General features: G+C 57.4%; 1 protein-coding gene across 3 annotated transcripts in view; it reads left to right on the forward strand.

Annotated features, from left to right (window-relative positions):
* The window catches only part of AGAP3 (ArfGAP with GTPase domain, ankyrin repeat and PH domain 3), a 108,893-nt gene that overhangs the window by 33,935 nt on the left and 48,577 nt on the right, over nt 1-26,381 (forward strand). For 2 of the 3 annotated variants that reach the window (XM_032683113.1, XM_032683103.1), the window contains exons 2-8: nt 7,000-7,058; nt 10,527-10,614; nt 10,801-10,886; nt 11,045-11,186; nt 12,526-12,660; nt 17,543-17,670; nt 23,711-23,866. In XM_032683113.1, coding sequence (XP_032539004.1) covers nt 7,000-7,058; nt 10,527-10,614; nt 10,801-10,886; nt 11,045-11,186; nt 12,526-12,660; nt 17,543-17,670; nt 23,711-23,866 — 794 coding nt within the window. Of the gene's footprint in view, nt 1-6,999; nt 7,059-10,526; nt 10,615-10,800; nt 10,887-11,044; nt 11,187-12,525; nt 12,661-17,542; nt 17,671-23,710; nt 23,867-26,189; nt 26,310-26,381 lie in introns of those variants that run through there. The other variant, XM_032683123.1, reaches the window with a different exon arrangement.

A 26,381-nucleotide genomic window follows, 5' to 3' on the forward strand; every position in this document is an offset into this window, starting at 1 on the left:
ATTCTGTGATTCTGTGATCACAGCCATGTCCCCTCTCCCAGGGAGCCATGCCCTGCTTTTTGAGGTGCTTTGAGGTACCTCTGTGTACTCTCCTGTGTGGAGACTGATGTGCAGGGCATGTGAGGGAAAGCTCCTGGGAGAAGAGAGGGGTGTTTTCTCCTGGATCAGGTGAAGTTTGCATAGTGAGTTGGGTAGGTCATGATAAGTATCACCTCGTGTTGGTACCTGCCTCGGCTGAGCTGGGAGCACTGGTGGGGCTAGAGATGCCTTGGATGCTGAGGCCAGAATGGTGTCTGTGCTTTGGAAAAGCTTGGGAGGTCTAGAAGGTGTCAGGGAAGGAGTTGTTGGGACAATGCTCTGGAAGGCCCAGCTCTCAGGATGAGGTCAGAGAGTGTGCAGTGGGTGCAGAGATGTCTCACTGTAGTCACAGGCAGCCCCAGGGAGAGGGAACTCCAACCCCAGCGCCTTCAGTGTTCGTCTGCCAGCACCTGTGGGGTTGCAGAGCTGGAGCTGAGGTCAGGCATGTTGGGAACAGGTTTTTGCTGGCAAGATGGGTCCTCACTGTGCTGGGTAGCAGTGTCTCTCCATGTCACTCTGCTGGATTCTGCCTTCCAGCAGACCCTGCCCTTCCATCACAGGGAGGTTTGGTTTGGGTCTTTGCTCTGCCAGTGTTCGGACAGGGACTGGAAAGCAGCAGGTGCTGAGAGGTTGAAACACCTGGATCTTCCTGAGTCCACACTGACAGCAAAGCCTGGTGACAGGAACTGCTGCCACACGCGGTGTGATGATGGAGCAAAGGTGGCAGTTCCTGATCGTGCCCTGTTTCACCAAGAGACACACAATTATCTCCTTTCACTGCTGCAAAGTATTCAAAGCTCTGGTGAGGTAATCCTTGCTGAGATCATGTCCTGCAGTGAGTTCTTGCACTGACTTAGTGCTGACTGGGACACTGGCCATGCCTGTGCTGGTCCTTAACCTGGAGAAATCCCTCTCCTGCCAGCATTGCCGGGGCTGAGGCTTTATCAGCCTGGCCCAGGAAGGGTGGCTGTGCCCAGGAAGGGTGGCTGTGCCCAGGAAGGGTGGCTGTGCCCAGGCACGCTGCCTCTGCCGCCCTTTCATCTACGTGTGCAGGCAGGTGGATCCGTTGGACGTGGTTTGTGTGACCTCTGCTGTGTTTGCTCAGCCTCTGACCTGGTTTCAAGGCTGGGTTTAGTGTCCAGGGTTGCAGTGTCCAAGAGAGTTCCACCGTGGCTTGGATAATGAGTTGGTTAATTATTAGTTGCTGTGTGGGGAGACCAGGTGTGTCTGGCACTGGTGCTTCTGGATGGAGCACAGGGTAGATGAACCTGCTGCACGTCATCCCATGGAGGGAGCAGCTGAGGTGAGGAGTCGGGTTTGCCCAGCTGGCCCCTTCCTTCTCCCAGTTTTCCTGCAGCACATGTGTGTGAGCAGCCATGGGTCCATGGCTGAACCCCCTCCAAGCTTTCTGCAGGGCACAAGGGCTGCAGTGTCTGGGCTGTGCCATGAAGGTGCTGGTTGTGCCTCCTTGGTGTGTTACGCTGCTGTCCCATATCTGGGGCCTGGTCTGAGGGTCCTGCTGGTGTCCAGGATAACTGACTGAGGAATGTCAGCTACAGGGAGTCTGCTTCATGTCCCTGTCTGCTCTTCTGCCCTACCTCCCAAATTTCCACCTTCTGCAATAGAGCCACCTACACTGGGAAACCTCTGTCAGCAGAAGAATCTGAGCATAATGGAATTGGCCTGAATCTCCTTTTCCCAGGCCAGGCCAGACTGATCTCCTCTCGTATGGTTGAGTCGTGGAGCCAAGGACACTGCTGGGCTGTGCTGAGGCTCTTGTGTGACAGTGGTGCCCTGAGCCCACTGCTTCTTTTGGGTACACCTGGGAAGGTGTTGAATTGTAGCACAGACAGTCTAGTCCCCTCTGTGTGATTAAACAACAAAGAGAAGAGGGAGGCAGAGTGACCAGGTCTGCTTTCCTGTGGAATACCAGGGTATGCAGCCAGTCCAACAGTGAAGCTGAGCGAGTAAATCGTGCCTCCTGTGCTGCATGAATGCCAGTGCTGAGAGGGAGGACAGTCCCTGGAGGTGTCACCCCCTGGAGGCAATCCCTGCTGGGCAAGCTGGCACCAGGACCCAGGGGATGTGGGGAAGGTGCTCACACTCACCTGCCTGCTGGGATTTTGGGTGGTGCCTTTGCTCCGGTCAGGTCACCAGTGGCTCACTGAGTGCATCCACGTGGTCACTGCTTCATCCAGGAGATGATGGGGATCTCCCCACTGATCCAGTGGGGAGCAGTGCCCGAGGGCTGGGCACCCCTGCACCCCCTAGGCATGGCGGGTGGCTGGGGAGGGTCTGGCCGCCCTGGAGGGAATGGTGCTGTTCGAGGGGAGCTCCCACCCCCAAATCACCCTCCTGCAGCTGCGGACTCAGACCTTCCCAGTGCTGCTCTGGTGTGTGACAGCTGCACAACACACAGGGTGTGTAATGTCACACCAACAGGATTCGTAGCCATGAGTGCAGGAAATTGCCACGTGCTGCATTTTAGCAGCGAAGGATCAAGATTGGATGGACAGAGCTGATGTCAGAGTCGTGTCACTGGTATTTGGCAGCTGGGTGCTTGGCCTGTGGCTGTTTTAGGTTGAGAAACTGCTCTTGAGTACCCTTTGACAGCTCCGTGGTGCCATCCATGCCTGCCCACGCACGGAGCTGCTGGAGCTGCCAGCAGACAAGGGAAGTGAGTGTGAGAAATCGGGGGGGGTCCATTCTGGGGGGTGTCTGAGACCCAGAGCTGCCCCTGTGAGCACGGGTGCAGGCGGCTGCAGGACACAGGGCACAGGTGACATGAGAGATGAGTGACAGGGTGACTTTGGGCCTGCAGATGGGCACATCCAGACAGGTGTGGGTCCCCCAGGTGCCAGGGGAATGTGCACACATGTGCGTGTCCCTTGCGTGGTGAGAGGAGGGCAGTTGGCATGTCCCGGGGCAGAGCAGGGCGTGTATAAAGGACTGGGGGCACCTGCAGTGACAGACTCAGTTGCTGTGTGGGCCCCACCCTGACATGTGGCAGTGGATTGTGCTCCAAACCCTCAGACCTTCCCGGACTGGCCCACGGTCACAGAATCGTTGTGGTTGGAAAAGGCCTCTCAGACCATGGAGTCCAACCATTCCCCCAGCACTGCCAAGGCCACCACTAACCCATGTCCCAAGTGCCACACCCACAGGGCTTTTAAATCCCTCCAGGGATGGGGACTCCACCCCTGCCCTGGGCAGCTGTGCCAGGGCTGGACAGCTGTTTCAGGGAAGAAATTTTCCCCAATATCCAACCTATACCTTCCCTGACACAACTTGAAGCTATTTCCTCTTGTCCTGTCAGGTCTTGACAGTGTTGAGTACCTTGTCCAGGTGCTGGATGGGAAGTTTCCCTGGGGATTGCAGGCAGAGGACAGTGCCTCTGGACACACATGGCTTCCTCACCTCCCAGGCACTGCTGTCTTCATCCCCATCCCAGCAGGAGGAGATGCCTCGGGCAGCTCCACCCGCTCAGCCAGCGGGGCAGGAGAGCGGGTTGGGGCGGCACGAGGAGCGAGTGGTGCTCCAGATGGGCTGTTCAGAGTCAGGGTGGGATGTCCACCTGAACAAGAGGTGTTTGTTCACAAAGAAGTTCCTCAGTGGAGGGGTTGGTGTGTGCAGGTCTGGCCCAGGATGGCAGGGACTCACAGGGGTCTTCTACTGCTGACACTGTGACTTTGACTCCAGAGGGGGCCGCAGAGGGAACTTACCCCTCACAGATCTGTGTCTTGTGAAGGAATGGGGACTCCAACTGCACTGTGCAGAGCTGTGCCAGCACCCTGACACAGTGCTGGGTGGAGACGGTGTGGGTCCAGGCAGCGTACTGGGCTGTGCTGGGACCCGTGGGCTGTGCTGGGATCCGTGGGCTGTGCTGGGACCCGTGGGCTGTGCTGGGACCCGTGGGCTGTGCTGGGACCCCATGGGCTGTGCTGGGGCCTGTGGGCTGTGCTGGGATCTGTGGGCAGTGCTGGGATCCGTGGGCTGTACTGGGATCTGTGGGCTGTGCTGGGATCTGTGGGCTGTGCTGGGATCTGTGGGCTGTGCTGGGATCCGTGGGCAGTGCTGGGATCCGTGGGCTGTACTGGGATCTGTGGGCAGTGCTGGGATCCGTGGGCTGTACTGGGATCTGTGGGCTGTGCTGGGATCCGTGGGCTGTGCTGGGATCTGTGGGCAGTGCTGGGATCCGTGGGCTGTGCTGGGATCCGTGGGCAGTGCTGGGATCTGTGGGCTATGCTGGGATCCGTGGGCTGTGCTGGGATCCGTGGGCTGTGCTGGGATCCGTGGGCAGTGCTGGGATCTGTGGGCTGTGCTGGGATCTGTGGGCTGTGCTGGGATCTGTGGGCTGTGCTGGGATCCGTGGGCTGTGCTGGGATCCAAGGGCTGTGCTGGCATCCAAGGGCTGTGCTGGGATCTGTGGGCTGTGCTGGGATCTGTGGGCAGTGCTGGGATCCGTGGGCTGTGCTGGGATCCGTGGGCTGTGCTGGGATCCAAGGGCTGTGCTGGGATCTGTGGACTGTGCTGGGATCTGTGGACTGTGCTGGGATCTGTGGGCTGTGCTGGGATCCAAGGGCTGTGCTGGGATCTGTGGGCTGTGCTGGGATCCAAGGGCTGTGCTGGGATCTGTGGGCTGTGCTGGGATCCAAGGGCTGTGCTGGGATCTGTGGGCTGTGCTGGGATCCAAGGGCTGTGCTGGGCCCGTGCGTTGCCGGGGCCGTGTGTGCCGGGTTGGTCCCGTTCAGCCCTGGCAGAGGGTGGGAGCGGGTGGGAGCGGGCGGGCTGAAGTGCAGGCTGTTCCTGGTGTTTCAGGTTAAGCGTGCTAAGGGTAGTGAGGAGTTGGGGGTGTGTCTGTGGCTGAGCACAGTCCCGTTGGCCTTGTGTCCACCAGCATTTGTTTGTGTTGAGGTTTATTCAGAGGCCTTCACAGCAAGTCAAAAATCAAAGTGTTGAGAACAAACTCCTGAACCCAGGTTAAAAACCAAACAAGGATCTGTTGGGACAGCTGGCACAGGAGGCAGTTGGCAACAGAGCAGTTTGTCGTGGGCACCCGTGAGCAGATCCAGCTCACCTGAGAGCCCAGCCTGTCCTCTCCAGGGCTCTCCCTCCCTCTGCTCTTTCCCAAGGCCAGTCACTAAGAGCATGTCTTGTGCTCTGCTCAGAACCCCTCAAAAACCTGCTGTGTGTAGTGAAACAGTATGAATGTGGTGCTTTGTCCCCTCAGGGAGTGCTGGGAAGTAGAAGGCCTGGATGGTGCTTTATCCGTCACCTTACCTGTCAAAGGAACTCAGTGGCACAGAAGTCCCAGGTGAAGGTGACAGCTTTTTTTAGATCCAGTGATGCAGTTGGAAACACAGGTGTGCTGTTACCTTTTGGAAAGGGCTCAAGAATGTATCGTTTTCCTCCTGATTGATGGGTTGTTTTAATAAAAAATTTACCTCTACCTAAAAAAAGAAAAGGCAGGTGAAAGATACTGCAGAGAAATGATTCCTCCTCAGAATCCTCAGGATGGCTATAAATAATCTTGTGTTCTTGCAGCAGACCTGGGTGTTATTTGTCTGTAGCTCCTGGAGAAGGATTGTTCCTAAATCAGCCATGGAAGGCAAACTCCAGGTACAAGCACCGTGTTCCCCCGGAGGAACGCGCCCCACAGGCCCGGGGGTGCATGAAGCTGGGGTGAAGGCACAGTGCTGGGTCATCAGGTCACTGTTTGTCCCCTCGTGGCCATTGAGCACCTGTGGGCCAGGAGGGGTGGAGCCCAGCCAGCCACTTCCCCACAACTTTGGGCTGCGTGTCTCCTACCAGTGCCCACTGAGGTGGGAGAGGTGAGACAAGGCTTCAGCCTGGAAATGGAGGAAGAGCTGGAGCTGTTGGGTGTCCAACCTCCCCTCGGCAATTCTGAGGGCCAGAACATGAGCCCAGGCCACTGTGTCTGATCACTAACTATGATTGAGTCTGGTGGATTCACCACTTCCCTTGTGAGCCCGTCTCAGATTCCTATTCTTGCAATAGTCCGTGACCACAGATTCAGCAGGTTTCCTACAGGCTCCTGGAGTTGCAGAGCTCCCACAGGTTTCCAGTCTCCAAAAATCCTTTCTGTTTATGCACGATGAACATGCAGCCATGCACATTCGGGCCCTGCCCTGGAGCAGGCCTTGGATAGAGCGTCCAGCCTCGCCAAGGTGAATGAGGGACCCGGGATTGTCAGGAGGAACTGCTGCTGCTCTTGGTGCTCAAGGTGTTCTCCAGACTCCTGCGCCTCCCCCAGAGAGTCTGGTTCCATTTGGGAACCTGTCTCATCAGCTTCTGGAGCTGGTTGGGATGTAAATGAGTGTTTTGGAGCTCTGTGGCAGGCCAGGGGTGTTTCCTGTGCTGTTCCAGCCGTGCCAAATTTCCAGAGCCTCTGTAAGCCTGTTGCAGTGTGCTGCCAGTTCCATAACATGCAATAATTCGTTGTGTTTGTGTTCAGTCAGAAACATGGATGATGTGCTGCCATCAGCTCCTCACCCACCCAACCAAGGGCAGGGCTCGGGGCGCTGGCCTGTGCCCTCGGTTCTGGGCTCCTGTGCAACCTGTGCTCTGAAAAGGGTGTCTTCCCTTGTCCTTTGTGCCTCAGGGCAAGGGATGCTAAAGAGGTTTTTGTGCTCCTGCAGGGCAGGAGGGAGGGTCCCATCCTGTGGTGCCCGGGCTTTGCACTGCCACACTGCCCTCGGCTTGGCTGCTCCTCCCTGCCCAGGGCTCTGGCTGTGGAGCCACTGGGCATGGGCAGTATCAGGACCTCGTGCAGCTTCGTGTCTCTGGATAGGGTGTAAGGGAGGGAAGAGCCATAAACCTGCCTGGAGGGAGCAGGGAGAGCATGGCAAGGCCTTTGATGGCAACCGTGGTGACCTTGTGATTTCTCCTCTGTGTTTGCAGATTCGTTTGTGAACAGCCAGGAATGGACCCTGAGTCGCTCGGTGCCTGAGCTGAAGGTGGTGAGTACCTGCAGCTCATGCCTCGGGTACCCCTGGTTCCCCAAATCCTGTGGGATGAGGTCTCTGGTTGGGGGCTGCCTCTGCCCCCTCAGCCCCCAGCACAGCCCCTTGGGATGGGACAAGGTCAGTACTGTGGGCACTGGGGTGGCCTGGAGGGGATGTCAGGGTGGGCAGGATGCTGCGGGTGCTTCTCATTTGTGTCTGTTCTCGGAGCCCTCCACGATCTGTTCCCCTACTCTGCTCTTGCTGCACTCTCTGTGCCAGCCCTCAGCTCCCTGTGCAGGCTCATGGTGTGTCTCCTTCTGCCCTTTCTCCCTTTGGCCTTTTCTCCCTTCAGTCTTTGCAAGATTAACTTTTTTCAATATTACTCCAAGAAACAAAAGATCAAAATTCTTTTTGCAAAGCATTCCAGCACCGTCCTGCCATAGTGTCTCTTATCTGCAGTGAAGTGAAAATCAAAACAAATTCTGAGTTTGTTAGTTTGCCTGTGAAATGTGTTTTCAAAAACATTCCCGCAGCTGTTGCATGTGACGTTAAGGCTCTGGAGGCTGCAAAGCCATGCTGACAGCTAAACCATCCCAGAGCTTTTAGTTCTTCCTCAAGTGCCCTTTTCCCATGTTTTCCATGACCTCTGAGAGTCTCTTGTTCCGGGGTTTCATCCGGCCAGTGCAGCTCTTCTAAATGCCTGGAGGCCTTTCAGAGTCCTGGTTCAGAGTCACAGGATCATTTGGGTTGGAAAAGCCCTCTAAGATCAGTGAATCCACCTGTTCCCCCGGCACTGCCAAGGCCACCACTGACTGTGTCCCCAAGTGCCACACCCACAGGGCTTTGAAATCCCTCCAGGGATGGGGACTCCACCCCTGCCCTGGGCAGCTGTGCCAGGGCTGGACAGCTGTTTCAGGGAAGAAATTTCCCCAGTATCCAACCTAAACATCCCCTGGCACAACTTGAGGCCGTTTCCTCTTGTCCTGTCCCTTGTTCCTTGGGAGCAGAGCTTGATCCCCATCTGGCTTCACTGTCCTGTGGGAGGGACAGAGGACACAGAGCTGCTTGAAAACTGGAAGGGAGTGAAGCCTGGGAATGTTTCTTGTGGGAGTCAGCATTGGGCCCCTCACTGCAAGAAGGACATGGAGGGGCTGGAGTGTGTCCAGGGAAGGGAACGGAGCTGGCGAAGGGTCTGGAGCACCAGGATTGGCTGAGGGAGCTGGAGGGGCTCAGCCTGGAGAAGAGGAGGCTCAGGGGGGACCTTCTCACTTGCTGCAAATCCCTGACAGGAGGGGGGAGCCAGAGGGATGGGTCGGGCACCTACACTGCCTCCTGGCAAGACTCGTCCCCTGGATCTCAGTGCAGACTGCATTCCCTCCTTTTCCCAACAGTCATGGAACAGAGGTCCCCACAGTGCCTACACACCTTGTTTGGCTCTGGTTTGTGCCTCTCAGGGGTTCTGTTCTTCAGGACTGTCAGTTCTAGGGGAGCTGGTTTGTAGCTCCAGGTGAGCCCAAGGACAGGACAGGGCGGAGCAGCAGGATTTCAGTGAGATGCAGGTCAGGGTTTGGACTGTGTGCAAACAAAGTGTAACTGCAGCCTCTGTCCCAGTTTTAGAGCTAAATGCCATCACAGTGCTTATCTCTGGCGCGGTGTGGGGCCGTCACTGCCGAGCGGCCCTGGGAGCTGCTCCATTGGCAGAAGTGGCCCCAGGGACTGGGGCCGTGGCCAGCCTGGCACTGAGCCCCTGGGCTGCCTGCCTGGCACAGGGGTCTCCACAGTTTATTCTGTGGAGACCTTCTCCAGTACTCCCACCTGGAGTGCTGTGTCCGGGTCAGGGGCCCTCAACACAAGAAAGACATCGACCTGTTGGAGTGAGTGCAGAGGAGGCCACGGAGATGCTGCCAGGGCTGGAGCCCCTCTGCTCTGAAGCCAGGCTGGGAGAGCTGGGGGGGTTCCCCTGGAGAAGAGAAGGCTCCAGGGAGAGCTGAGAGCCCCTTGCAGGGCCTAAAGGGGCTCCAGGAGAGCTGGAGAGGGACTGAGGACAAGGGGGAATGGCTTCCCACTGCCAGAGAGCAGTATTAGATGGGATATTGGGAAGAAATTCTTGGCTGTGAGGGTGGTGAGGCCCTGGTACATGTTGCCCAGGGAAGTTGTGGATGCCCATCCCTGGAAGTGTCCAAGGCCAGGTTGGACGGGGCTTGGAGCAACCTGGGCTAGTGGAAGGTGTCCCTGCCCATGGCAGGGGGTGGGACTGGATGAGCTTTAAGGTCCCTTAAAGCTGTTGTGGGTAACGTGGGTGCAGTGTTGGTGCGGCCCTTGGGTCCCTGCAGGCCCTGTGCTCTGGAGACACGTGTGCAGGACAGGGAGGGCACAGCCCAGCCCGTGTTCTCCATGTTCTCACCTGTCTGAACGTGCTGTCGGGGACCCGTGGTTGCTGTGGCAGCTGACAGACCTGGCAGCAGTGCCTGCGGCCCGGGCACGCCCACGGGAGCACGTTGGTCCTGCTCCCTGGTCCTGCTGCGTGCCCGCTCCGTGGGCACAGGAGGAACTGGCACATGGGATGGTGTCCTGTGCTCTGAGCACGGTCTGTGCCATCAGAATGTCGGCTGCTGCTGGGCTGGTGCCTCTCTGCCTCTCACCGGGAGCGTGCGGGTGGCCCAGGGCAGGACCTGGAGCAACGGAAGTGTTCAAGCACCTGGCTGAGAGCTGGAGAACCTGCCTGGTGGTGACTCACCTGCCGAGCTCATCCCCGTGCCTGGAAAAGTTTGGCTGTGAACTTCTCTTTGGTGGCAGAGGCAGCTTTAGTGTTCCAGCTGCTCCTCACCCTACGTTTCTCAGCGTGTGAGTGCAGCTGTACAGGACCACAGAACCCCTGAGGTTGGAAAAGCCCTCTAAGATCACCAAGTCCCACCATCAACCCGCACCACCACCACCATGCTCACCACTAAACCATGTTCTCAAGTGCATCCACACATTTCTTGAACAATTCCAGGGGTGGGGACTCCACCCCTGCCATGGGCAGCCTGTGCCAGGGATGGACAGCCCTTTCCATGAAAATATTTTCCTAATATCCAACTTAAACCTGCCCTGGCACAACTCGTTTGCTCTTGTCCCTTGTTCCCTGGGAGCAGAGCCCAACCCTCCCCTGGCTCCCCCCTCCTGTCAGGGGATTGCAGAGCCAGAAGGTCCCCCCTGAGCCTCCTTTTCTCCAAGCTGAGCACCCCCAGCTCCCTCAGTTGCTCCTCATCAAACCTGTGCTCCAGACCCTTCACCACAAACCTGCTCCCACAGTTAGTGGCTTTAAACCATCGGGAAGATGCTGATGCCAGGCAGAGCTGGGCTCTCTGACTGACCCATCCTGGGACACCCACCTCTGTTTCATGGCAAATCTGAGAGTGCTGGTGGTGCCACCTCACAGGGGTGGCCTTGTGTAGAGGGACATGTGCTGGGCACATCAGGTGACATGTGCCTCTGTTCCAGGGCATCGTGGGGAACCTGTCCAGTGGCAAGTCAGCCCTGGTGCACCGTTACCTGACCGGCACCTACGTGCAGGAGGAGTCTCCAGAGGGTAAAGTTTGGTTCCTTGGGTCCTGGGGGTGGGATAGTCCTCTCTCCTTTCCCCAGTGCTGAAGGTGACTCCCTCCCCTGCACATCTCTGCCGCTCCCGCAGGGCTCTGCAGCTCCCCTGGCCCTCATTTGGGGTGTCCCCTGCCTACCTCCCCCCGCTGACCAGTGGCTTTGCTCTTCTCCCAAGGTGGCCGGTTTAAGAAGGAGATTGTGGTGGATGGTCAGAGCTACTTGCTGCTGATTCGAGATGAAGGGGGCCCGCCTGAACTCCAGGTAGGAGACCTGTCCCTCCCCACCTCATCCTGGGGATGCATCTGCCAAGCCTCCTCCTGGGATGCAGCTGTGGGGGTGCCCTCGCTGACTGCTCCGGCCCTTGGGCTCCGGCCGCTCTCCCGGGCAGTAATCCCTGTAATTCTGCCATGTCTCCTCAGTTTGCTGCCTGGGTCGATGCTGTGGTGTTTGTCTTCAGCCTGGAGGATGAGATCAGCTTCCAGACCGTCTACAACTACTACCTGCGGCTCTGCAGCTACCGGAACACAGCGGAGGTGCCGATGGTGCTGGTGGGCACACAGGGTGAGAGCGGAGCCTGGGCTTCCCCCCACACCCTGGCCTTGGGCAGGAGGGCTGGTGATGTGTCCCTTTAGGCCCCTGTGGGGTGCCAGCCCTGTGAGCACATCGGGGGATCCTGGTCTGTGAGTCCTACATGGGGCTGAGGCTCCAGCCCAGGGCCCTGAGGAGGTGATTCCTGCTCAGACCATCTCAGCTTTCCTGCAGGGAGCTGCCTCACTCCATGGAGCCACTGTCCTCATGGAAATGTCCAGATCTCCTGGTGCTGCCTCCTCCGACTCTGCCAGCAAAGGCAGGAAGGAACCTGGGGCTGCAGAATTGTCTGTGTGACAGCAGAGAGTGGGAGCAAGGCATGGATGTGAGGAAAAACTGTCCTGGCAGGACCCCGTTCCTGAGCAGTGTGACCTGTTCCTGGGCAGGAAGAAGCTCTGAGGCCAGGAAGACAGGGACAGCGGTGGGGAGACACAGGGGATCTGCTCCAGACCCTGGATTGAGAGTGGAACAAAGTTGTTAATCTTTGGATATTTAAAGACTGTGGAATGAATTTTAGGACTGAGCGATCTCGGCTCAGGACAGGACCGGGGAGGCAGCACGTGCTGTAGAGGTGCAGGAGTGGGGACAAATGACAGGGGGTTTGGTGGCCGTTGTTGTCACAGACATAGAGCCAGGTGGGGTCACAGCCTTGGTACAGTCACACAACTCTCTGGAGAGTCTGAGGAGAGGCTCCTCACAGCGTGGTCCCAGTGCTGCTTCAGCCCCTCCTGAGAGGGTTTGTTTGCAGCCCCTGCTTGTCCCTGGCTTATCTTCAAGGAGTTGGATTCCTTTTGGGAAGGAAGTTTTTCCTAAACAGGCAAGCACTTGGCAGCCATCTGGGATACAAACTAAGCCTGTATTTTAGAGCTGTCCACCAAGGCCTCAGCTGTGGGGACGTCCCAGCAGAGCCAACTTCTCCATTAGCCCAGGAGGATTTCTCCCTTGGATTCTTTAACGTGTGGGGCTTGGCCATGAGCCCTAAAATAATGGAGACTGACAAATCCATTTTACTCAGGGGCTGGGACTGCCTGGCCTTGCTCTCCACACCTCCCATGGGGTTCTGCCTCTGTCTGCTGAAACCTCAGTGGCTGGGTGGTTCAGGGAGTTGAATCAGGTTCATTTACAGAGATTCATCCATTTTTCTACAAATGTGGGACTCTCAGGCATTTATGGGGGGTTCCTATGGAGGTGGTTTCTCTGTGTGAAGAGAGGGAGGGAGGCCAGGAGACCTGGGAGCTGTGAACCTGTGGATAAGAGGGATCAGTGGGACACAGGTCCCTGCTCTGTAACCCCCTGTCCCTCTGGTTTGCAGATGCCATCAGTGCCACCAACCCCCGGGTCATCGATGACTCCCGGGCACGGAAGCTCTCCAACGATCTGAAGCGCTGCACGTACTACGAGACCTGTGCTACCTACGGCCTGAACGTGGAGAGGGTCTTCCAGGACGGTAACTGCAGCCGGGGCAGGGTGTCCAGGCAGGGCAGGGCAGCAGTGCAGTCCCACGGAGGGGCCGAGGTCCGTCGGGCACCCGCTCGTGTGCGGTGCCGCTGCTTTGCACACACAACCCTGGTGCGGGGGCAGGATGTGCTCTGTGTACAGGCTGTGTAAGGACCCCTGTGTGTGGCATGTGGGTGTGCTTGAGGGGACACAGAGTGGGGCTGGGCAGGACCTTCTGCCTCTCTTGCAGGGGCTCCTCATGGGGGGATGCTCGTTCCAGAGAGCAGAGAGGCTGTGGGACAGTTGGATCCCCGCAGGGCAGTACAGCACTTCCTGAGCCTGTGAGGACTTGGGGGGCTGCAGAGAGGGGTTTGGTGGCCTTGCATGGAGGACTGGAGGTATCACAGCAGGACCTGGAGGTGTTGGAGTAGGGGAGCAGCACCTGAACAGCTGGATGGGGCAGCTGTTCCTCATGGGAACAGTGTGGGAAAGCATTCCTGCTTAGGCTTGGAGGGTGGTCTACAAAAACGATGCTGAGGGGAGACAGGGAACCTGCACCATCTCTTGTGAGATTGCAGAATGCTTAAATAAACCAGGACCCTGCCCTAAATGGGACTCTCTGTTCCCTCTAGTGACAGGACAAGGGGGAATGGCCTTAAACTGAGCAAGTAGGTTTAGATGAGATATCAGGAGATATCTTCTCTGTGAGCGTGGGGAGGCCCTGGCACAGGTTGCCCGGAGAAGCTGTGGCTGCCCCTGGATCCCTGGAAGTGTCCAAGGCCAGGTTGGATGGGCCTTGGAGCAACCTGGGCTCGTGAGACAGATCCCTGCCCATGGCAGGGGGTGGAACAAGATGAGCTTTAAGATCCTTTCCAACCCAAAGCAGTCTGTGATTCTGCGGTTCCCTTGTTACCCCCTTCTCCTCCTTGTCTTCTGGTAGTGCTACTGGGTATCTGTGTTCAGCACATGAGGAAGGGGCTGTGCAGACCTGAAGGCTGGGCAGGGTCTGTGTTCATGGAAGGGTCTGTTGGAGCTAAAAGCTGGGCAGGACGGAGCTGCTTTTGGACAGGAGAGCTGTGCTGGTGGTGTTTGAAGGTTGAACAGGCACATGAATTTTGAAATTCTGATGCCTGAAGGCAGGAATCCAGCTGGGGTCATTGCAGCACAGCAAGACAGACTAAGGACAGGCACAGGACTGATCCTGTCACTGGCCTCAGGTGGCTCCAAGCTGGAGCTGGCGACCTTCCTTCCCCTGCCTGAGCCTGTGCCCTGCAGTCATCTCAAGCTGTGGCTGAGGGTCACAGTCACAGTGGTGATTTCTTACACAGAAACATGTGGAGATGCTCCAGCTGCTGCTCTGGGACCATCTGAGTGGTCAGCCCAGAGACCCACCTTCCGAGCTGTCCCACCTGGCAGGGACCCCTCAACATCTTGCAGCCTTTGCACCAGTTTGATATTCCTGGGGAAACTGGGGTGACTGTTGGGCCGGTTTATTGTGATCCTGCCTCCCTCCTCCTGAGTAATGGAGGAACGGGGGAAGGAACAGTGTGAAGAGCTGAGGACAGTGAGCTGGAGGGGAGGATCTGCCAAACCAGGTGGGATATTTGCAGAGCAAACCTGGGGAGAGCAGCAGCATCAGGGCTGTGAGCACGGCTGATCCTGGCTCTGGAGAGCATTTGGTACTGGGTGTCACCAGATCTGCTCAGCTGGTTCGTTCCATCTGGTTCTGTTGTGCCCACTCTCTGGAGGGCAGCATAGCAAGGAGCTGCAGCTGGAAGGGCTGGGAAGGTGCTGCAGGATAGGAGTGGCTGTTTGTTAGGAGCTGCTCATCCTTTTCAATCTCAAGATGGAATGAATTGTGCTCTGGGGTTATTTCTCCATCTCTTGACCCTGTAGCCCAGACAACACAACTTCAGCAGCACGATGTGGGAGGTGGACTGGGCTCTCAGTGCCAACACTGGCATGGTGGGAGACCTGGAGTTGCTGGCTGAGGGCTCAGGAGTGATCACCTGCAAGGTGCTGGGCTCCGTCCCTGTCTGGACTCAGCCATGGGCCATACATGGGGTCAGGGAGGCAGCAAGGGAGTAGGATTGTCCCTGAGGCTGAGGAGACCCAGGAGTGTGGCTACCTGCTCACACAAACCTAGTGTTGGTCTGGGCAGAGGCTGGTGCTGGGTGAACAAGGAGTGTGGGCTGCTGTGATGGGAAGGTGAGGCTGTCCCTGGCAGAGGAAGCGGGAGCACCAAGTGGAAATCTGGATGGATTCATGCTTCCATGCAGGTCAGCAGGAGGAGGCACTGGATGTCAGCACTTCCAAAGGATGCAGAGAGACTGAGAAAGTTAAAAAAGGAAAAGCTACAAAAATTAATCAAAAGCTGGAAAAAATACCTGATATGAGTTACTACAAGAGTCATCCATTCAGAAAATCAAGAAGCTCGAGAGGAGACTTGATTATAGGAGTAACTACTTACCCATCTACATGGGAAGAGATCCCAGCTGGGAGACTGCAGGCTGGGACAGAGCTTGTGCTAGAAACCCCAGCCAGATGAACTCAAATTTTAAAGAGTTCTTACTGACTTTATTAATAATTTTATTCATTAGCTGTTGGGAAAAATGCACGAGGAGGTACCGTATCCTGCATCTCTCGTGCTCTCTCCAAACCAGACCGAGTCCCTCACGGGAGGAGTCTTGCCGTTTGCTCCGATGGCTGCTGCCATGGTGTCCGTGCCCCTGCCGAGCGCTTTCAGAGCTCTGGAGAGAGCTCTGGGAGCTGGGACGGGAGCAGAGGGATCCACTGTCTTGTAGGAGATTTGGGCAAAGCCCGGGTACTCCATACTCTCACCTTCCTGCTCTACTGCAGGACCAGAGCTGCTCCTGAGCACGGCTGTGTGATGGAGGGAATGGAGCAGGAGGTGAGGGCAGTGCAGCTTGACAGGTCGGCTGCAGCCATCACTGGCATCTGAGAGCTGTTCAAGGATTTCCAGGGTCCCATTCCAGATGAAGCTGACTAATGGGAAGAAATGTTTCTGGAGTGGGTAAGCAACTCTTCCTAGTGAGCACTGTTTCAGGATCTGGTGGATCCTGGTACAGCTGGTTTGGGTCTAGTGGAGTGCTGGCAGTCACAGATGGTGTGAGGACTTTGCCTCAGGTGGTGATCCAGTTTCCATCAAACCCTGTCTTTATATGTCTTCTCCCACACCAGTTGTTCATCCCTAATCCTGGCAGACCTGTCCTGGGCAGGCTTGAGAGGATGTCCACTTCCCACAGCAGAGCAGGAAGAGTTCCCTGAGTGCTGGTCTTTGCATCCAGTGCCGAGGTCACTCCCTTGCTCATGCTGTGTGGAGCGTGTGCTGCACCTCTGCTCCCAGACAGCCCTTCCCTGCCACTGTCCTGGCTCACAAGAAGCAGCCACAGACCTTTTTGAGGAGCAGGTCAATGTGGAGGTCTGGCACAACAGCTTGAGGGAGTGACCACCCTGCCCCTCAGTGTTTGTGGATGGTCCTTTCCACACGTGCCCCTGGTACTGAGTGTCAGGGACGCTCTGAGATGGAGACACTGGAGTCTCCACCTTCACCAACTGCTCAGAGGTTCTCCAAGAACTGAGTGGCCCTGGCTGTTGTGGTGCCACCACAGATCAGGCAGAAGCAGCAGAGACCCTCCTCCTCGGAGCAGGTCCCAGGTATCCAGTCTGGAGCCTGGAGCTGTGTGTGGTTGTGCTGTGCCGGGTCTGGACCGAGCACATTCCAGCATGTACCTGGTGGTGGTGAGGCTGTTGATGTGACAGAGGCTGTGTCCAGTGTCTCAGTCCATGAGAAGGACACATGTCAGGAAGATGAGGGTCACTTCCTCTTTGCTGGTTTCTCATGTGTCCTGGCAGAATTCCCCCTGGAGCCGCTGCTCACTGTGTGGGAACTGCACTCCTCCGTCCTTCCCAAGTCCCCAGATGTCACAGTGACTGTTGTGGTGAGAGGATGGGACAGTGCTGGTGACTTCAGTATCACCAAGAGATGGCCTTGGCACGAGCAGGGATAGTGCCCCAGGCCAGGCTGTGTCCTGCAGTGTTCGGTGCCACTTCAGGACTCCCTGAGGGTGAGCCTGCTCTGAGAGGTGGTCAGTGTGGTCCCCTCATGGCAAAGCCCTCGCCGAGGTGGAGGCTGGCACAGAATGTGCCTTCTGACCTCTTGGGTCTGGAGAGGTCCAGTTAAAGAGCTTACTTCTCAGGACTGCCCTCACAGTTCCTGAGTGCAGAAATCTCTTGGGGTTCAGCAGATGCCAGGACAGTTGCCAGAAGCCATTGGTGTGGGGGAGCCTCAGCTCTTAGGATTTATTTTAAGGATGTTTCTGTACCAAGCAAAGGTCGGGAGCAGAGAGCTCTTTGTCCATGTTCACCTCAGCCTCCTGTTAATTTTCTGAACACCTGGAGCCCATGAGGGTCCCAAGGGCCCAGAGTGATGGAGGTGGTATTACCTGGGCTGTTCAGTTCAGTTCCTGGCTCCTGGAGCTGCCATGAGGGGTGACTGAGAGGTGACTCTGGCTGCCCAGGGATTCTCCTGCAGCAGCCCAGGGCTTGGTCTGTCTCCACGGTGTCCATGTGAAGTCACTGCTCTGCGTGACACCCAAGAGGGCAAGTGGCCTCTGGGGACTCGGCCTGGGCAGCACAGGCAGCCTTCCATGCACCTGTCCCTGTGGATGGCAGGGATCCTGTGTGGCAGCAGGATTGCAGGTTGGGTGTTCTACAGAATCCTCCCTGTGAGTACAGGGGGCACAGTTTGAGCCACAGGTGTTGGCCTCAGTCAGGGGAAGGGCCTGGGTCTCCCTGAAGCCCTCCAGAAATACGTGGGTAGAGAAAGCTGCTTTCTGGACTCTGACCCTGTCCTTTTCTCCCTTTTCCAGTGGCTCAGAAGGTGGTGGCTCTCCGGAAGAAGCATCAGCTGTCCATCGGCCCCTGCAAGTCCCTGCCCAACTCACCCAGCCATTCGTCTGTCTCCGCAGCCTCCATTCCTTCTGTCCACATCAACCAGGTGAGGAACAGGGACAGGGAAAGCCAGGGACCCCTCGTGCTCTGCACACCCCTCAGCTCACTCAGTACCCCACATGTTCAGCCTTAGGCTCATGCTGCTGCCCTGGGATGGCTCTTGGGAAGAGCAGAGTGGTGTCACCCTGGTTTTTCTGTTCATAGCCTTGAGAGACTGTGGCTGCCCCATCCCTGGAAGTGTTCAAGATCAGGTTGGACAGGGCTTGGAGCAACCTGGTCTAGTGTAGGTGACCCTGCCTGTCACAGGAATGGAACTGCATGGGCTTTAAGGTCCCTTCCAATTCAAACCATTCCATGATTCTATGATTCTGTGATGGTTTGACACTTGCCCTGAGGTCAGGTTTCGTGTCTGTATCTTTGAGTCTGGCTCATGGTCCCCAGACTGTGTTGTGCTTCTGCAGGCACACAGCAAAGCTGTGAGGAGTCTTCAGGGAGCTTCCTGGACAGCAAAAGGGATCTGTGAGAGGGTCTTGCTCTGTCTGCCCCAGCCAGGCAGGCACAGCTGCCCATGGTCCCCTTGCCCCCAAACTCAGGAAGCAGATGGTCTTGATGCGGATGCAGGTGGCTTGTGAGGGGATGTACCTGTGGAGAGGCTGTTGAGGGACAGCACGTGTAGCTGGTGAGTTTTTCACAAGGGGATTGGCTTTGAAGCTCCAGGTGTATTGGAAACTTCCAGCCCTGGAGGACTCCTGGTCCTCCAGTGTGGGACCCTGTCCCTGCACAGACCTGAGCCGTGTCTGCAGCCACTGCCTGGCTGCAGGCTTCTAAAGCTGAACTGCAGGTAGGCAGATGCAGGTTTTTGCAGAGATCTGTGCCAGCTTCCAGGTGCTCTGGGTCACCTGGATGCCAGCAAGTTCAGGTGAAGTCTGTGGGAAAGGTTGCAAAGCCAGATTCTGTCAGAATTTGCTCATGTCCAGGGAGCTGGAGACAAATTCAAGGGGAGACATTCAGGGTGGAGGACAAAGGAAAACACAGATTTAAGTGCATCTGGTAATCTGAGGGTTTTCTTAGCACACAAGTTGTGGGCAGTCAGAGCCTGGTTGGGAAGGAGAGGCCACCTGTGCTGGAAGGGGAGCAGGGGGCCCCCTTCCTTGGGCGGAGGTGGACACTTGCTTAGTGTTGTCTTCCCTGTCTGGTACCAGAGCCGCTCTGTCCCTCCTTGGGAGTGTGTTTTTCCCTGAGCAGGCTGCTTCTCTGGTGCCTGAGAGCATTCCCTTCCCCAAGATTGTCCTTTTTCCTTCCACCAGGAGCTGCTCATGAGGTCTGCTTCCCTGCATAGCTTTGTGCCCAGAGAGATGGGGGTGCCACTGGAGGTGGGAAGGATGTTCTGCTCTGGGCCTGGTCTCCTGGCCCAGGCTGCAGGCACAGCTCTATCCTCTGGAGCTGCTGGTGGAGAAGGTACTTCTCTGGGAATGAGAGCAAGGGGTCCCCACAAAGGGCTGCTTATGGCAGGCAGGAGCTGTGAGCCAGCCTTGCCCCTCTGCTTGTCCTGGGCATGTCTCTTCTGGAAGTAGCTTTATGCTGCTGGCTGAGCTGAACTGGCGTTTTTGGAAATGGCCACTGCTTGTCTGCTCTGTCAGTCGGGCCAGTCCAGCACCACTACTGGGAGAGGAGGGACCCCAGAGGACCCTGGTGATTTTGTCACCTGTCTGTCCAAAGGGCTTGGACCACTGCCTCCCTAAGATCTTGCTTTATGGTGAACTTGCCACTGGCTGCTGCAAGAGAGGAGCCCCAAAGAGGAGATACAAGGACTCCCTGAAACAACATCTCAGCCTTGGCCATATTGATCAACAGAACTGGTCTACTCTGGCCTCCACCTGGGAGGTCTGGAGACACAGCATCTATAACGCTGCTGATGCCTTTGAGAATGCAGCAGGATCACCCTTGAGGAGAAAAGACAACGCAGAAAGAATGGTGCCTTGCAGAATTTACCACCTAAGGAGTCTTTCTGCTGTGCCTTTTGCAACCGGACGTGTCTGTCTCGTATTGGCCTTTTTAGCCACCAACGTGCTTGCAACAAACGTGGGTACAGCCCTTCCCAAATCTTCGTTCGTGAAGCCCGGCCATGATGATGATGTCCAAAGGGCTTCTTTCTCCTGGGACAGCAGTGCTGTGGAGTGTCCTTGCACAGTGGATGATCCTCTTGGGAACCAGCCAAAGGCCCTGGTTTCATTTCTGCCTTTGGGAGTCTGGGATTTTTTGCTTTTATTCTGCAGCAGTGCCCAGTGCCTGGAGGACACTGCTCCCTCCATGGGGAGGGGAAGGGAGCTGCAAGAGCAGGTCAGCCCTGGTCAGTGTTTTCCAGCAGCTCTCACGAGTCACCAGAAGTGCATGGTGGGTACTGATCCTGAGTTTTGTGTTCAGCATCTCCCTGGTCCTCTGGTGTGGCAGGAGCCAGGGCCGGCCCCGGCGTCCTGTGCTCCCTCAGGGACACAGGTCTGTCCCTCAGGCCTTCCTAGCAGCTTGTGGGGTGTGGGTCTGCACCTGTTGGAGCAGGCTCCTTGGATCCCCTGGAGCCCTGCAGCCCCAGGGAAAGCTCTTGCTCCTGCCTTGGGCTCTTCTCTCCCTGTCCTGCCCACACCTGTCACTGGACGAGCAGGTTGGATGGGTTTGGGAGTCCCATTCCTCACTTGGCCCTGACTCCCACCCTGCTCCTTCCTGGCAGCTCCTGGCCCTCGCCTGCAGGAGGGGGTGGGAGTTTCTCAGACCAGTAGCTGCTTGCAGCACCTGCTGAGTTGTTCCACCTGATTTCCTCACTGTTGCTGCCCTGTTCTCGGTCCTTCTTCAGGGCCTCTGGGATGCCTTTGGGAGTTCCCCAGGCTGTGGGTGAGTCACTGTTGCGTTCACTGTGGGATGGGAGTTTGTCTTTCTACCAGGGAACTGGTTCCCAGTAGCTGGCAGGAGGTAAGGCAGGTACCCTGCATGGGTACCTGGCAGGGCAGTGGGTGCTCCCCTGGGCCTCAGGAGCCTCTGCCGTGCCCACTGCGCTCCGGCTGCGCGGTGTCATGGCTTCGCTCCCATGGCCTCGTTCTGCCTCTCTGCACGGGCACTTTGGAAGCACTGGGAAGGCCTTCACCCAGACTTCAGTGAGAGAGCACATGAAAGAGGAGGAAAATTAAAGTTTGCAAGTGAAATGAAGCCCCGGGGACAGCTGACCTGAGCTGTTAACAGCGCTCCCCGGCCTGCCATGGCACGTTCCGGCAGAGCTCAGGAGCTGCAGCAGAGGGTGTTGGCATTTCCTCAGGGAAACCCGTATCCCATTGCGTGCTTGGCTCATGGTACCCCCATTCCAGGGCTTGTACACTCCTCTGTCTTCCCTCTTCCTGCAGATGCCAAGTCAGTGTTTGCTGTTTGTTTGCACTCTTCTACTCAGAGCCCTTCCCGAATCTCTGTGTTCTGCCTCAGGCCTTGTTACACCAGGAATTACAGCCCCTTGACTCCAGCTGTGTTCTGCCCTGCCCAGGCACCCCGTGGCAATGTTGATGCTCTTCCACCCGTTATGCATTAACGGGAAGGATCTGTCTCAGATGTGTTTTACCAGGTTTCCAGCTCCCACTGTGTTCTCAGATTCTGATGGTGACCACAGGTAGTTGTTCAGGTCCATCAGCAAAGTACCTGCCAGGAGCAGACACTGGGTACGTGCCCAGACCTGTCGTCTTGTCAGGGTTCTCCCACATCCCTGCAATTTGTCCTGGATCCCTGGATCCCACTGAAGTTCTGGAGTTCCCTGCTCCATCAGAGCAGTGTGGTGGCTCAGGATTGCGTGTCTGAGCTGCTGTCTGTGTTTGGGGGAATTTCTCCTCTGCCCCCAAACTCACGGGATCAGCTCTCCCACTTGCCTTCACAGTGTGGTGCAAGCCATCCTCCAGCCCCAAAGCCTTTCCTGAGTTTTGGCTGGCTGTGGTACACTGGAGGCTCAAAGGCCAGTGTCCTTTATTGCCCAGGGACAGTAACCTTGGCTCCAGCACCAGGCAGACTGGGGCTAAGGAAAGTTATTCCAGCCAGGCAGAAATGACACACAAGGTTACAGGGACTATGTAAAATATAAACCAGGATTTAGCAAGATTTGTTCCTTGGAGCTTTAGTGTCCATTACCTAGATCCACAGGGTTTGTCCCAGCTGCTCTGGCAGGAGCTCAGACACTACATCCTCTGTTGAACCAGGTCCTCCCCACAGTGACAGCATCATGAATGTGCTGCCAAGGTCCCTGAGAGGCACCGAGCATAGCCAGGAGCCAACCTTGGAGGGGTCCAGGGCTCTGGGCAGCCATGCCTGGCTAACTGGTCCACATGGCATGTTCTCTGTGCTGCAGCATCTGCCTTCTCTTCCCTCACATTGGAGTATTTCTCTTTCTTTGACCTGGTTCACACAGGTCAAACACTGACTGCACACATGTTGTTATGCCTGATCCAAAACTTGAGCTGTCTCAGTAAATCCTCTCCCTCTCATTGGTCCTGGGTCTCTGCAACTCTTCCTTCATTACAGCACCTGCAGAACTCCTGTGAGTGTTGGGCCCGTGGTTCACAGGAGCTCTGTCTGTTGAAGGCTTTGGCAAGAAGTCACTGGCAGGAGAGGCCTTCTCTTAAGAGAGGAAAGTTCTCTTGTGTGTCCTCTCCCATTTTTCTTGTCAAAGATGAGAGGATCCACGGCTTGGGTGAAGGTTGTACCTCTCTCTGGGGCTGGGCTGTGCCTGTGGTGCTGCCTGGGCCATCAATGCTGCCACTCTGTGAGTGTGGGAGCTGGGAGGAGTGGGCTGCTCCTACTGGGTTGCCAGAGCTCTCCTGCCCTTCTAGGGGCAGCTCTTCCATGTGTTTCTGAAATCCTGTTCCAGAGCTGCCAGGGAGCTCGGGCTGCCGTGTGCTGTGTTGTAGTGAGACATCCTGTCCTGCAGATCTGAAATGCTTCTGTGCAGGTATTGCTCCTGGGACCTCCCTAAGCTCCTGTCCAGGTGGCTCCCCACAGAGCTGGCATGGGCAGGGTGGGAGTGAGGAGCCTTGTCTGGAAGAGATGTGTTGGTAATGTGGGTACATGGCTGCGTGGTTGGGTCTTCCCCTTGCCGTGAAGTCCAGCAAGGTGTTAGTGAGGACCCACATCTTGTCCCATGTGTTCCCAGGCACAGACCACTGCAGCCAGGCCACAGTGGTCTGCAGGCATGGGACATGTGTGCCAGTCTCGGGGTCTGCTTGGATAAACCTCCAGACCAGTAGCAGGGATGGGTTTCACACAGACCGTGAGCTTGGGGTGTGGCACCCGTGCTTCAGGACACTGGAAAGGCGAAGGCTGGAGTCCTGAGGACACACCTGGAGTCCTAGGGACACACATCCCCACTGACATCATAGTTGTCCTCGTGTGACAGGGAAGGGGAGGCTCTGGGCTGCCTCACAGCCCAGTGTCTGATGGTCTCAATGGAGGGGAGGGCTCTCACTGTCTGAGGGGAGCAACCCCAGTCCCCTGGAATGTTCTCCCAAATGTTCTGGGAGCACATGGAGGTGCCCCAGCCATGCCCCTCTGCTGGGTGGGGCTGTCATGGGTCCCTGCTGCTCCTGGCTTGCTCCACACCTGTGTCTGGAAGGGCTTCAGCCTGGTCTCTCTGACCATTTGCTGCCCTTCACTGTCAGTCTCAGAACTTGAACATTTTACTGGTGGAAAAACTAGAGCAGAAGGACGGGAAAGGCTTTCCTGAGCCCCACAGTCGGGCAGCAGCAGTGCTTGGTCTGGGACATCTCTGCGTTGTCCAGAGAGGTTGTGGACTCCCCATCCCTGGAAGCGTTCAAAGCCAGATAGGATGGGGCTTGGAGCAGTCTGGTCTAGTGGAAGATGTCCATGCCCATGACAGGAGGTTGGAACTAAATGGTCTTTAAGGCCCCTTCCAGCCCAGTCTGCTCTGGGATTTTGTGATTCTGTGGATGTCACCCCGTCCCAATCCTATGCCGCACTCCCTGCCCTGCTGCAGGTGGGTGGTGTTCCGCAGTCATGCCCCCAGGCAGCCTGTCTCTGTCTGACCATCCCCTCTCCTTCTGCCCCAGGCCACCAACGGTGGAGGAGCCTTCAGCGACTACTCCTCCTCTGTGCCCTCCACCCCAAGCATCAGCCAGCGGGAGCTGCGGATCGAGACCATTGCTGCCTCCAACACCCCCACCCCCATCCGCAAGCAGTCCAAGCGGCGCTCCAACATCTTCACGGTAAGCGGCACGGGGGGCCCGGGACCTCTGGGGTGGGTTTTCAGGGCAGGAGAGGGGAAGGGAGCGAGTCCCGGCAGCCTGACCCTCTGGGCTGTCCTGCACAGTGACCTGTGCAGTGCTGGCAGGAGGGCTGGATGGCTGGGGACGCAGGAATGAGCGTGTGCGTGGGAGGGACCTTCTGCGTGTGCAGGGACTGCGGTGCTGAGGGCTGCTTCTGTCAGGGGAGCACCTGGGAGCAGGACATTCCTTGCACATGTAGGAGTGTGCATCCGTGCACTCGTGTGTGTGTGTACAGTGTGTGTGTGAGCAGAGTCCTGCTTGTTTATGGGGGAGTGCACCTGTGCGAGCACAGCACCGGTGACTCTGCTCTTCCTCTCCATGGGGCTGTGTCCCCCGGGCGCGGCACGGAGCACTGTGCTACTGGGAGCCTTGTTTGGTGCCAGTGGTGCTGTGTCCAGTGGTGCTATGCAGAGCCCAGCACCTGGCACGGGGCCCCACTCGCTCCAGTTCCCGAGCCCTGCATCTGCGTGACTTGAGCAGCACACTGGGAGCTGCCATGGGCACGGAGGGAGGGGAGGCAGAGGGGAGGCAGCGAAGCCCCAGGTGGAGCAGGGTACGTTTGCAGCTCTTCCCTGTGCTGGTTGCCTTGCAGCCTGCCTCTCCACACGCTCTCACACCATGCACACACCGTCCATGCAGCGTGCACAGTCCTGCCCTCACACTCACCCTCGCTGTTAGTGCAGCCATGAGTGTCCCCTCGCTGTGAGCACACACGTGTCCCAGTCCTGTGTCTAGTGTAGGTGTAGCCTCTGTTCCCCATGTATGTGTGCGGGCTCTGGCCTCGCTCCTCTCCCCATCTCAATGTGCTTTCCAGCCACCATTCCTCAGCACACTGTATCTGCTGTCTGTGGCACTGGCCACCACAAAGTCCTTGTACCTGTTGCACCGTGTCACCCTTGTGACCAGACCACACAAATGCAGTGTCCCACGCCCCATCCCTCTCACTGCACCATTGGCATCCCAGATTCCCCACTCTTTGTGCTGGGAGTGTGTCCATCTCTCTTGGCTTCTGACATCCTGGAAGCTTCTGCGCTGATGTCCTGAATGCTCTGTGCACTCCCCCTGATTGCACCCTCAGCTCTCTGTGCACGCCCCTGCCCCACGCTCACCCTGTCCCTGTGCTGTGGAGGGGTGGGCTGTGCCCCCACCCCTCCTGATAGCACACGCTGTCCCTCGCAGCGGTCCCCGCTCCCAGCGCATGGTTGTTCCCTCACTGCCCTCCCGTCCCTGCTCACCCCTGCCGTGGATCCACGTCCATGGCCATGCCTCCCGCTGTCCCCGGTGCTGAGGGATGCTCCCCCTCCCCGCCGTTCTCTCGTGCTTGCTGCTGTACCCTGTGCTCGGGTGCTCGTGCTGTGCCACCCGTCCCGCTGGCTGCGCGCCCACGGGCCGGACTCGCCGTCAGCTCGTGCTCACGCTCTCTGGAGCCCCCTGCTCGCTCTTGTGGGGTGGGCACACGCTGGGGGGGGAGGAGGAGGGCGGCTTGCTGTGGGGCTTGCGCTTGTTCGCTGTGGACACCATCATCCGTACAGGCTCTCACGTGCTCTCCCATCCCGGGCTCACGCTTGCTCACTGGGCTCGGCTGGCGCGCGCTCACTCGCCGTGGGGCTGGGGCTCACCTCACCTGCTTGCTCGTGTGCTGGTGCACATCCATGGCTCACGTTGACGTCTTCACCCATCTGGTCGTGGCAGCAGCAGCAGCTCCTGACACTCCTCCTGCAGTGGGACAGGGCCAGGGAGGGCAGGGAAGGAAAGGAAAGGGCAGGCTGTTTTCTGCCGCTACCTTTTCCCAGGCAGACAGCTCAGGTGTAACCAGCAGCCCCCGTCCCCGCAGGGTCCCCAGGTGAGCACAGGCCTCTCTGAGGTGTGGTGCTTGGCTCAGCTCCAGGAGGCACTGCAGCCCCAGTCCCGAGCCGTGCCTGGCTCCTTCACTTCTCCTCTCCTCTCCTCCTTGTCCTCTCCTCCTCCTCCTCTCTCCTGCTCTCGCTCTCCTCCCACTCCCTTCCCACTCCCCACCGGATCACACCCCCCCAGCAGGGTCTGCGTGCCCCAGAGCTCCAGGTGGAGACAGACACTGTGCCCACCCGTGCCCCGAGGCGCCCACCTGCACTCAGCCCCTGCCCGGCCCCCGCCCCGACTGCTGCTGCCGCCGGCGCCCGCTCCGTGGCCTGTCCGTGCTGTCCGCTGGCGCCCATCGCTGACAGACTCGTGTCCGTGTTCTGAGTATAACTTGCCAAACTCTTTATTCTTTCGATATTTGCAGATATGTGCCACTGTTTCCAACTTTTCATCAACAAAAAGGCCTTTCCAACTCCTTCCAAATTAGAAGATCCAGGTGGTTACACACGGCACCTCTGTACAAATTCTCTCACTTTTCATTGCCTCTCCAGGGCCGGATAAGGGATGGGCACTGGGATTGATCTAAGATTAGAGGCTCGCCCGCCCTCCAGCCAGC

Source organism: Chiroxiphia lanceolata, chromosome 1 (assembly GCF_009829145.1).
Source record: "Chiroxiphia lanceolata isolate bChiLan1 chromosome 1, bChiLan1.pri, whole genome shotgun sequence".
Taxonomy (NCBI): Eukaryota; Metazoa; Chordata; class Aves; order Passeriformes; family Pipridae; genus Chiroxiphia; species Chiroxiphia lanceolata.